We start from the raw sequence: 12,977 nt of genomic DNA, 5'->3' as shown, positions 1-12,977 counted from the left end.
ACAAAACCGCTTCGAAGTATGAGCTTTACATCGGAATATAAAAAGGATAAACATCATAAAATATACATTTATTTTGATGACAGAATTCCTTTAATATCCACAAACTTAGCATTCAATATTTCTAAAAATGTATGTATGTGTTTATTAGCAATTTTACTTTGTACTACAGTACAACAATCTTTGAGACAGACAGATGTGGTCCATCAAGTAAATCTAATGTGGTGGAAATTGCTTTATCCTGTCTTCAAGTGACATTGTCAATTCCCTCTAGATGTATAGTTTTGGATTTGGTATGAGAAACTTTATGACCAATAATACTGTTTATTCTGCATTAAAGGAAATATTGCATAGAACAATTGCTTCACCCCATGTATAGATTATTACAATTATTTTCAGGTCTAGAAAGGTTTTAAAACTCTGATTTCTGAATGTTAAAAGTAGACCTCGGTTTTCAGCAAGACTACAAGAACAAAAAATCTGGAGCAAATGCAAAATTAAATTTTCCATGCAAAAAAACAATTCAGAATAAGAATATGAATATAATAGGGCATATGTAATATTGTCTGAGTTTGCCGGACATGTGGGATGGCGGCTGATCTCGGACTGTTTTTTTAAAGTGGCAATCATTTTACAAGGCATGGTTTTGCCTTGTAAATGATTGCCCCTTTAAAAACAATCCAGGATAGGCTGGCATCCTGCACCTCCGGCTAACTCGAACCCTATTACAAGTGCCCCAATATGTTGTGACTGATGTTTTTGTTGTTGTTTTATACCAAATAACAGAATTACAGCTTTTATAAATGAAACCCCAATGTTCCATGCTTTTTTGGTGTTTTGCAAGTTTTTTTAATAATCAAACTTCAGATAAAATTACTAAAAGTGAAATTCACAGACAAGAAATACTTTAATTAAATATTGTGTAAAATGAACATTTTATACAGTTAAATATCTGAAAAAATGTACAGATAAAACAATCTTATTGTAGGGTCTTTAACAGTAAAATCTACCATTTAGTGAAGCGTTCAGTCTGGAGACAAAGTGTGCATTGACTAACTAATCTAGAACACAAACAGATTGCATTAATGAAGGAACTTGCAAATGTTTTAACATGTACACATGACCTCTTTTTTAACTTTATTTGAACCTTTCCTATACAAAATAAAAACGAGGCTTTTCATGTTTTAAAAGTGTCTAGGCTTTCTCACTTAGCTAAGCCTATTGGCTTTCATAACATAAATGTGCAAGGCATTTAAAATATGTGTTATAACATAGCTTCCACTATTTTAGAACACATTAAATTAATATGCATTTTACCTAGAAAGGAAAATAAATTGTCTCTCCTTTTTCTTTAGAAATTAAATTCTGCTGCAATTTGCAAAAGTGTTCTGCAATGCTGCAATAGCAATGCATCTAGTGCAAAGAAAAAAAAAACAACAACAAACAATTCATCAACTCTATAAACTATTATTTTTGGCACTAATAAGTCATATTTACCAAGGAATTCATCCCAATTAAAAAGTCTTGGCTACTGGATCACGCTACAAAATATCTCCATTAAAAATATATAAAAAGTTGTGTATTACCATGAACTTGTTTGGATTAGGGAAGTGCAGAATGCAGCAGAAGACAATGCAGAAAAGGAGGGACTTAATTGTACCAGGATTGTGCTTTTATTTTTATTATTTATTTTTTATTTATTTTTAGTTTTACACCATAAATCACCTTAACAATGTGATGCTTTGAAATTGTGGTGTAAACCTATGATACAATAGCACAAAATATTTTATTTTTAATAAAATAATTTTAAGGCATCAGAGAAATTAAATGTGGCAAAAAGATTTTAATCAAAATATCAGATGTGAATTTTATATTTAAAAATTTAGGCCTCTGAATTTGTCCAGTAAGCACAGCTTTACGATGTGGCAAGTTGTATGAGTGGCAGCTAAAATGACTTTTACATTCTATAAAAAATAAAAATTGAAATTAAAATAAACATACAACCACAAACACCATTGTATCTGTGGTTGGATATCATGCACATTTTTCCTACTAATATTAATTACAGCCATGTGGCACAATTTTGTTTTTGACTATACAACAAACAACTTTTATTCCAAAATCATTTGTTCAGATAACTTAAAAATAATATAAAAATAAAGAATGAATTTGACTTTTCCTCAAAATAACAAAACAGGATGGAAAGTCTAAACAATAGCACATTTCTGAAGTACAAATGAAATGTATGGACACCATAATTCATTAAAAAGAGCATACAGTATGAAGACAATCTTTCTTGGCTTAATGCTGATATTTGTTTTCAGCATTTTTCGACACCAGCCCAAAACAAAAAACAAAACAAAAATAATAATAAAAATATACATACATACATACAAGAACAAAAATAAAACAATGGAAAGCAATATACAAAATTTGAAAGATAAATACAATATTTATAATCGATATGTTACAAAATAAAATTCCCTTTGTGACTGCAAGTGTTCTTGTGAAAGAAAGTGTCTCACATGAAAAGACTATTTTATTCCTCATAAAAATGCATCAGGGATAAAATATGCTTTCTAATATTTTTAAGTGGATCGGAAAAAAAAAAATTCAAGACAAGTGTATAAATATTTAGCTACAACTTTGGCAAAATCACAAAAGTCTACAATTTTATAACCACATACAAAACACATTAGGGAATAAGGATCTAGAAGTCAAAAGGACAATTTTCTGGTACAAGAAACATAGACTTCACAGTAGCCTAAGAATGCATTAGTATACAGTGCGAGCAAGAAGGTGAAAAAAATGTTGCGGATCACACTTGCTTAACAGGAAGCTCTAGCAGTGGAAGTATATTTGAACCAACAGACAGTAGCATTTTCCTCTGTCAGTGTGCTTGTTGAAGGCAAGAGAATTCAATATCAAAGTTACGATTCCTAACTACAATAAGTTACAAAGTTCAATTTCATTAAGATGAAGTTAAGCAATGATAAACCCTTTTCCCCACCCAAGTTCCCCCAATTTAAATGATTCATATATTTTTCATTTTTTTTCCAGTTTGATGGCTCAAACCTCCTTGGCCCCCTTTTTCACCACAAAAAAATAAAGAAAGAAAAAAAGAAATATTTCACATTATAGAGATACACGACCATGGTGAGTCTAATAATGAGTACTGAAAAATGTTCTGAGGCATTTTTCATCAGTGTTTCATGATCATTCGGCACGGTGCATCCACAACGCTTTGTCCCAACATATAGCAAGTACTAGACATTAGCCAAGACGTAATCAGAAACTGTACAAAATAGGCGTTGTTTTCTTCCCCCTTTATCTTCTTCAGGACAGAGAAATGTGAAAAACATGAGAAAAGTTCAAATTGACCAAAATGGAATTGTTCATGAAGAAGTCGCTCATTTTCATGTCGATTTCTAAAAGTTCAAATAAAATCTTGAAAAGAAAGAGTTTGTAGCATTTTGCTTCTTGATGGTTTTGTTCTGAAGAGACTGGTTTCCGTCAGTGCTCCTTAATACACTAAGTGTGTCCCCTGAAGCTTTCTTCTGAAGCTTGATGCTACAAGCAAGTAGACAAAAGTGACTTTACATTGGTGGAACTACAAGACCGGACATAGCTAGAAAAAAAGAGGAAAGATTACATTAGCTTAGCAAGCCTACAAGTTCTCTCTTTTTTTAACTGACCGACCTTAAAAAATTTGGATTTTTTTTTTTCAATTTAAACCCCAATAGTAATATGATTTGCAAAATATATTTCTGCTGCCTTTTGATGTTTTAGTGTGGGAGGGCATATACCAGTAGAATAGTTAAATGTGCAAATAACAGGATTTTAGGATATATTCTCTAATTGCATTAGAGGCATTGATCTGTCCATTTCAGTGACTATGGGGGTCATTCCGAGTTGATCGCTAGCTGAATTTGTTCACAGCGCAGTGATCAGGCTAAAAAATTTCAGTTCTGCGCCTGCATATGTGGCGCAATGCGCACGCACGACATACGGGCACAACGAACGATGTCGTTTTGCACAGGGTCTAGAATAGTCTGAAGTGATCGCAAGCGCTGAATAGGTTTTGAGCTACTCTGAAACGACACAAAATTTTTTTGCAGGCGCTCTGCGATACAACCGTTTGCACTTCTGCTAAGCTAAAATACACTCCCAGTGGGCGGCGGCATAGCGTTTGCACGGCTGCTAAAACTAGCTAGCGAGCGATCGACTCGGAATGACCCCCTTTGTTAGTAAGGACAGGCCTGTATGCGATGGTGTAGTTTCATGATATTAGGAGGAAATGGGAGACTATCAGGGAGCTACAGGCAGTTCTAGAGTGGAAAGTGCAAGATCCTCCAACAGCACAGATTACCTCCTGTCATACTGATGGGTAAGGGTGTCAAACGCATCCTCCGCATGAATCAAAGTTCATGTTTATAACTTGTTTACTTTGGCCCTCATTCCGAGTTGTTCGCTCGCAAGCTGCTTTTAGCAGCTTTGCACACGCTAAGCCGCCGCCTACTGGGAGTGAATCTTAGCTTATCAAAATTGCGAACGAAATATTTGCAAAATTGCGAATAGACACTTCTGAGCAGTTTCTGAGTAGCTCCACACTTACTCGGCATCTGCGATCAGTTCAGTCAGTTTCGTTCCTGGTTTGACGTCACAAACACACCCAGCGTTCGGCCAGACACTCCTCCGTTTCTCCAGCCACTCCCGCGTTTTTCCCAGAAACTGTAGCGTTTTTTCGCACACACCCATAAAACGGCCTGTTTCCGCCCAGAAACACCCACTTCCTGTCAATCACATTACGATCACCAGAACGAAGAAAAAACCTCGTAATGCCGTGAGTAAAATACCTAACTGCATAGCAAATTTACTTGGCGCAGTCGCACTGCGGACATTGCGCATGCGCATTAGCGACTAATCGCTCCGTTGCGACAAAAAAATAACGAGCGAACAACTCGGAATGACCCCCTTTGTTTTGTAAATAACAGAAATATTGTTTTCGAACTAGTAGAATATTGTTGCAGAAATAGATTAATTTTAAAATACTGTTTGTCGACCGCATGACAGCAGAAATATTATTTTTGCAAAACAACATATTATCATATGAGGAATATAATTTTGTGGAGATCTCCTTTAATTGTGTAAATACCTAAACTAGTGTTTTTACTGGAGCTGTCCGTAGTTGAATAAAAAGTAACAAAGGAGAAAGGACATTTAAGTATGGAGAGGGTATAGACATTTTGCAGCAAAACATCCTTCCTCCTACATATGATATTTCTCTTAGCGTTTTGCTAATAGCAACCAGAGGTCCAGACTCCCAAGAGACTGGTCATGTTGACAGCTGAAAAACAACATGGTCACTTCTGGTAATGTCAGATGAAGCCAACTCACTCACCAGCCAGGACCAGACATTTCTCTAGCTCTAAATTAAAATCTTATGAGCCAGGGTCTCTTTATTTTCCTTACTGCTCTGACCTACTGGGAAAACCTGATCTGTGATATATACAGAATGGTTTTTAACTTTATCATGCAGAAGTAATATGGAGAAGATTTCAAACACTGCAAAAACTGTGTTAAAATAATAATAATAATAATTAAAAAAACTAGTTTGAGATGAACAATTACATTGTCTTTCATTAAAATTATTTTCCCCTCACTAATTTATGTGTAACATTAATACATTTGCTTGTGTGGGGATCTAAGCTTCAATTTCTCAGTTCATTAATCCCAACAATATTAATTTGTTTTAGGCATACAGTTACAAGTTTATGGCTGTTAAGACTTATGTCTTCTGTGTGTGTGTGTCTATATATACAGATCTATTGTACCATTTGGTAGGGAAATAATTACAATTTGGCTCTTTGCTAGTACTATAACAATTACTATTGAAAAAGATAGTATGTATATTGGCATCTCAAACTATGTGAAGGGTTTTTATTAACGTTCTATGTGTGAGCAGAATTTGGAGCTGTGAATTTTAGACTGATATTACAGAAAGGGAATATCAGAGTATGAAATAAAGGAAACTGATATATTTTACAGGTCATCCCATAGTTTCATTTTTTATTATAAATGATACTTTTCTATGAATCATGAAAATATAACCATACTAAAATGTGAAATCGCCATGTTTTTACTTTTTGTTAGTCTCTTACATGGCAGTGAAGGATTTTGCATTTCATTTTGTGAGCTTTGTCAGTTGGAACAAAACTTGCCCTTGGTTATCTAATGCAGGGTTATTTAACTGTGGTCTATGAGTACGTCAAGTGATGTTTTGAGTTCTACCCTCTGCAGGTACAGGTGGAATCATGTCTGGCACAATGATACAGATTAAGTCCCCTGTCTGTAATTATGGATAGCCTGAAAACACTGTTGGGAGTGCTTGTTGACCATTGACCACATAGTGTCCCAATACTCTAGTCAAGGTTCAGAACAGAGAAGAGTTTCTCAAACATGGCCCTCAGGGACCTATAACAGGGTATGTTTTCCACACCCCATATATTGAGCACAGGTGTATTCATTACCCACTAGCATTATATTAGATCCACATGTGGTAATTATTATTTCGGTGCTTATAACTGGAAAACATGTACTGCTAGTGGACCCAGAGGATCGGTTTCAGAGAACATTGTTCCAGGCATATATCCATTTGAATTTATCTCACATACTTGGTGAGTAGATTTACTAAACTTCTATGAAAATGAAAAGTGAAGGTGTTCCCCATAACAGCCAATCAGATTGTAGATATTACCTACTAGAATGTACTAAATAAATGATAAGTAGAATCTGATTTGTTTCTATGGGCAACACCACTACTTTTCATTTTTAGCAGTTTTATTACGTCTACCCCTTAGAGTGCATCACGTTGCCAGGATATCACTCAATGGGGCAGATGTATTAAGCCTGGAAAAGTGATAAAGTGCAAGGTGATAACGCACCAGCCAATCAGCTCCAATATGTAAATTGATGGTTAGGAGCTGACTGGCTAGTGCGTTATCACCTTGCACTTATCACTGCTTTATCACTTCTCCAGGCTTAATACATCTGCCCCAGTAGCGGAATAGGCATTTTTTAGGTAGAGAACAAGACCTGGCAGCTGTTATTTCAAGTCAAATCACTTGCATATCAGTTGCCAGATACTTATTATTGGTGGGCAGCCATATTTTACAAAAGTTTTGTTCCATGTGACATTCACAAAAATATCTTAAATAAATCCAATACACATAGGGGTTATATTTCCAATGAACTCAAGAAATTCTAGCTATGCACAGGTGAGATTTAAATGTAATATTTATATTTCCAGAGATAAACTGTTTTTTATTTCATATTTATTATGTATCAGCCAGTTACACTCAATAGAGGCAGCCATTTTTTGGACTGTACCATTGTTTATGACAAAGCAGCCTATCAATTACCCATGAGCCAGTAATTCAGTGACGTCACTAGTCCCTGGATGAAATATGCCACTGTATTTAGGTGGCAGCTCCGCATCAAATCTAATGTCTACTGCAAAGGACTATGGGAAGGACTGGATACAAGTTCATGCACATCATAATGAGGTCTCTACCGTAATATTTAAACATACTATATTTTGATTGTACATACATTTTGAATCATGAAGTCTCTGGTGTTTTGTGCCATTTTCAAAGTAAACGCCAAATGGAAAAAGGAAAGAGATGCCACCTCCCATACATGCAGTATACCCTCCCCAACCATCTTCCTCTCCAGATTCTACATTTAAAAATATTTAAAAAAAAAAAAATTTAGATTTTCACTCAAATATAGCTGTGTCTTCTGTAAATCTTGAAGACAACATGTAAATAATACATTTCAAAATCAATTTGTTTAAGCAGAGAACTCGGAGGCTTAGAGGTTAGTAGGATTTTAATGTCATAAAAAGAAATCCTATTAATTTTTTTGCAATATAAAATACATTTGTTTGTCCACAGTATCACTTTGCCTTTGCTACATAAATAAATGGATATTTATCCTTCCTGAATTTTGTATAACCAATTTGCCAGTGTTGCAAATGTCAATTTTTTTTTTTTTTTGCACGAATTTAAATATATTTTAAAAAAAATCTACTCCTCTCAACTGGAAGGAATGATGGATGTCGGTGTTTAAAAAGACATATATTTCAATGGTAAACGTTCTCTATATGCAACATTAAAAGATGAAAATATCTCACATTATGCAGCACTTGTTCTATCGTTACGAATTTCAAGATTTTGGGAAAGTGGGAGTGAAATACATGTCTGAAAAATAAGAAAATACTTGATAGCATATATCCTGCAGCATTGTATAGTATCATATATATATATAATGGATTTGAACACTTATTATACAATCTAATTCATGTTATTTTTTTCAGACAATCAGAAGTTTAAAAAAAAAAGAGAGGGGGAGGGGGAGGACAGTCTTTATCCTCATATTACTACATCTGTTCCAACAATATGCAGACAAAAATGACCCAAACCATCCCACCACAGAATTAGCAGCATGGTCACCTCAGCAAGTCCCTGTGGTTTTAAAGTATTACGTGGGAACCATTAAAATGAAACTAGATTGGAAATTCCTTCATACGATTTGGTATTTTGGCCTCTAATGATCTCTCTGTACCTCTAAGCTGCAATGCCTCATTGCTAAACCACCTCTCCCAGATGATGATCTTTATAATCGGTGGACGGAGAGAGTAGTTAGAGGATCTAGGGGCACTGGGAGGGTTATGAAGGACCCATTGTACTTCATTTTCAGTAGAATTCTAATCTGACTTTGAACAACTGAACAAGTCAGTCTATGGGGCTGAGATAAAGTATACTCGCACAAGCCAATTCCCATTAGAAACACAACTCACCTTGAAGTCCATTGCCATTTGCACTGGTGCAGGATGGTGGAGGGGAAGCTTGGGGCCTGACGACAGGAGCGAACGCGCTCTTTTGTTTTACTGCAGAGATGACATTTGCAGGTGAGAATGAGAAAATGCCGTGTGTACTGCTACAGTTTGAAGGGAGGGTGACCGAAGAGGCTGCCATTGTAGGACTTGATGGTACTACTGCAATAAAGCAAAAATAATCAGGACTCAAAAAGGGTTGTTTTCACCCCTTCCCCATGGCAGAACATAAAAAAAGAGAGCTTTATATGGCCTTGGTTTTTGAGTGCAGGAACAAAATAAAAAATATAGCAAAAATATATATATTTTTTCAAAATAAAAATACATTTGCGGGCACGGCCACTCCCTGGATAAAAGAATTTGGGGTCTATATAAAGGGTTTTTTTTAATATTGAACATGAGAACTGAGAATGATTGTGTAGTCTGGGCACAGAGAGGTTTTAGAAATACTGGACACACGGGCCATTTAAATGGATGCTGCACCAGGGCGCCTGGATAGCCTGTCCAGCAAACCGGAAAAAAATCTCCAGATGCGCAAAAAATGTAAGCGTCACATAAAAATCTAATCTCCGACCAGTTTAGCACCATCCCTTTCAATAAAATAAACTTTTCTGTTTTTTTTTTAAATAATGCTTGGTTTAAAGGGAGAGGACATTGGGACAACCTTTCAGATTAGGATACCCCATAAGCATAATTATCAGCCCAGTTCAGTTTCTAGACATCAACTGAGCTCACAATTAATAGTGAAGTGTAGGCTGTGAATGTTCAACACAAATCTTTAACTTGTGTATGTCATGTTCACACTTTATTGTTCATGGTATAACTTTTAGATAGTCTGTCTTCAGTTGGAAATCTAAGTTTATTGGTAAATGTTCTGGTTTTTCATTGAAATGCTGGTCCTGGTTGAGCAAGACGGCAAAAACCTGGGTAAGGGTCATAATCCCGTCCCTCCTCACCGGATGACTGTACTTGTTGGGTGCTCCTTTACTCTTACTAAACAAAATACTGTATTAAATATACTGCAATGCATCATAAAACTGATTGTAATGAAGAGCATTCACACTGTACACAGCACATTCTACAAGAATAAAGAAATGAGCATGATAATGAAACCTTAAACAGAGATCACAATTTATTTATTGTTTTGGCGTATGAGCCACACTATACATGTGACATTGTGACGGAGCATACTATACACACGATCATTTTTTATTTATTTATTTCTCACGATCATTCATTTTTTTATTTCTCCTATTTAAAAAAAATAAAAAATGTTCAGCCTCCAGAGTCACCCATCCTTTTATCCAGTAGCTGATAACAGAATGGATTAATACTTGCAAAAAAAAAAAGCAAAAATAAACAAAAAAAAGAAAAAGAGACTTAAATGCAGGAGAAAAAATAAAAATAACACTCACTGCCATAAGGAGAGTTGGCGGATGAGCCGTTGAGAAACCCAGGTGAGCCGGGAACTCCTAAATTGGGCATTCCAGTGTTTCCATAGCCATTCATGCTATTGCTGACTGTGTTGTAATTGGACTGCTGTGGGGTGCTGCTGGGAACGTATCCTCGTGGTGATACACTGCTTGTGTTGCGACTGTAGCCTACTGTGAGAAACAGCAACCGAGCAAACAAAAGATAATGTTACTATCATTTATAATAGTCACTTCTGCTTCCTTCCCCGTGAATCCACATCAAATGCTACACAGATTTATTGATTCCACATGCTTTACTTCACAATGCCTCTTACTGCCCTATCAACTGTTGCAGTTTCAGATAACCTTATCACACCAACCCTACTTAAATCATCTATGAGCAAACACCGCGTTATTCTCTAGGAGGCTTAGACAGCCAACAAAAGCTTTCTTCGATCCAATTGTGTCAGTTTCTTTCACATTTCTCCTTAGTAGCAATTATCAACAGGCTTGATTCCTGGTTTGTACCAACATTGAAGATGAACTTTCCGCCTTTTCAAGACCTTCAAATGCCACCGCTGACAACCAACAACTTGTTTGTTACCACTGATTTCATCTTAAAAGGCTGTTTTTAAAAGGCAGGGCGGTGTTCCACCTCTAACGACTTATATTCCTGCCTTTAATATACTTTATGCGGTTACCTTCTCCTTGCACATATCCTAGTGACCAAGAGAAGCAAACTAATGGCCGCTTCTCAAATGTCAAAACAACAAGTGCAAATATAGTTATTCTACTCAGCAAATGAAGTGATAATATAGTAAACAGTATTTGTGTTTCAGCTATGGGGGGGCAGTGATGAGTTACTCTAGGCTGGCGGTGATATGTGTTGACATAGGGGAGTTTAAGAACAACAATATTAATGTTGCGATGATATCAAACAATATGAATAGATGTTAACTAACCACCAAGGGCAGCATATGGGAAGATGCCCGGCGTGACTACATACCTTGGTCATTAGCTTGAGAGGACTCTGAAACATTAACTGCTAGCTGGCTGCTAAACGAATTTACCCCCATCATCCCGCTGTGAGACGGAGTGTTGGCAAGGGATGGAATCTGGTTGTGGTTGCGCGGCACACTGTATAATGCTTCAGCAATGTCAGCTGCTCGCTTCAGGATTATCTCCTACACAGCGAAACAGAGAGAGGGTTACAGTGTTATATGTGTTTGTCTCAACAGTCACCACATAGGATTCCAAAGGAGAACAATCAGAAGGTTGAAATGCTTGGTGCAAAGGCCAGCACTTTCTCTGAAGACGTTATTTCGCACAGAACATGAACCGGTCCTAATTATTTAAATACAGCTGACAGCGTATATACATTTGTTTCAGGGCGATGGCATGCCTGTTACAATTTAGTCAAATATTTTCTCTTCCCTCCACTTGGCAGGTTTACTGCAGGCTTTCCTATTAGTCACTGTATATTTTGGACCGAGTTCAAGGTTACTCTCTCGTCTTAATGATTGCTTATGCTTTTGGCACCTTACACCTAATTGTCATTTCTGATAGGAAAACGAGCTCTGAGTAGAGGAACGGGAAAGATGAAGATGATTTTTTTTTCCTGTTCCCCCACTCAGTGTTTCTCATCACATTAGACTGCCCTTAAGGTGGCTGGCAAAAAGGTGCACATTGCAAATAAGATTGCATTGATATCTTGCCAGCCTTGAATACCTCGGCTCCTAAAATGGCAAACTCCTCAATGGATTTTCAAACGCGCATTAATGACTTGCCTGATTGTTGTGTGGCATTCCGTACAAGGCCTCAACAAGGTCTGCGGCCCTTTTCAGTAATACTTCCTGCAGGAAGAACACAAGGGGAAGAGATGTTCATGGTATTGTTAGACGATAGCCGGGCTTAACCATAACACTAGAGCAAATTTAACAGTAGGATTTCTAAAGAGGTCAAATAAACAAACCAAACAGTACGTCAAAGTTATTCTGATTACAATCGAGGCGGGTATTACACAGATCCAAAGGAATTTGTTGTTTTGGACACTATGGGATATATATATATATATATATATACACATATATCAATCAGCAAGTTGCCTTCAGCCACAAGATGTCGAACATTTAGATGTAAGATTTACAGTGGCAATATCTCAGAATACAAAACCAACCTGGTTTTGCCTTTTAAAAACTTGCCGCTTTAATATAGAGGCTAAATGGTCGGCACGTCGAGGCTGACTAATACACATATGTTTTGTTGAGTGCTAAGAAGTTAAATGTAAAAAAAAAAAAGAAGAAAACACACAAAAAAATGCCTTTTATTGATGCATTTTAGTATCCAACGATTTGCTTAATATTGACAACAATGACAGTTTGGGACCGTATCATGTTTCTGCAGTGATGAATTAGTGAAATAAACGCTGAAGATTTAATGATGGAGTCTTGCGGGTATTAAACAAACACATGGCGGAGATATGAAAAGCACAGGCAGTGCAGGCACTTGTTAATTCCTAGCACTTTAGTGGCGAAGAACAATAAGTAATTTTCCATATCTTAATTAAATTGGCAAACTCCTTAAAGACAACATCTCACCTCTAATTCATCCCCGAAATTTGCAAGTGAGTTCAATGCTTATTCCTCTTTATTTTGAACAATAAAGTGAATTAA

At 36.3% G+C, this 12,977-nt stretch overlaps 1 protein-coding gene across 15 annotated transcripts in view; it reads right to left on the bottom strand.

Annotated features, from left to right (window-relative positions):
- Positions 1-885: 885 nt before the first annotated feature.
- Positions 886-12,977, bottom strand: part of EBF3 (EBF transcription factor 3) — a 152,948-nt gene continuing 140,856 nt past the window's right edge. For 3 of the 15 annotated variants that reach the window (XM_063962199.1, XM_063962210.1, XM_063962202.1), the window contains exons 12-16: positions 12,093-12,158; positions 11,312-11,489; positions 10,309-10,497; positions 8,858-9,055; positions 886-3,625 (exon numbers count right to left, since the gene is read on the bottom strand). In XM_063962199.1, the coding sequence (XP_063818269.1) occupies positions 3,594-3,625; positions 8,858-9,055; positions 10,309-10,497; positions 11,312-11,489; positions 12,093-12,158 (663 nt within the window). In that variant the 3' untranslated portion in view covers positions 886-3,593. Of the gene's footprint in view, positions 3,626-7,608; positions 7,735-8,191; positions 8,259-8,857; positions 9,056-10,308; positions 10,498-11,311; positions 11,490-12,092; positions 12,159-12,977 lie in introns of all 15 variants that reach the window. The other 12 variants (XM_063962196.1, XM_063962200.1, XM_063962201.1 and 9 more) reach the window with 7 other exon arrangements.

Source organism: Pseudophryne corroboree, chromosome 3 (genome assembly GCF_028390025.1).
Source record: "Pseudophryne corroboree isolate aPseCor3 chromosome 3, aPseCor3.hap2, whole genome shotgun sequence".
Classification (NCBI taxonomy): Eukaryota; Metazoa; Chordata; class Amphibia; order Anura; family Myobatrachidae; genus Pseudophryne; species Pseudophryne corroboree.
This window is presented reverse-complemented; position numbering and strand designations above follow the sequence as displayed.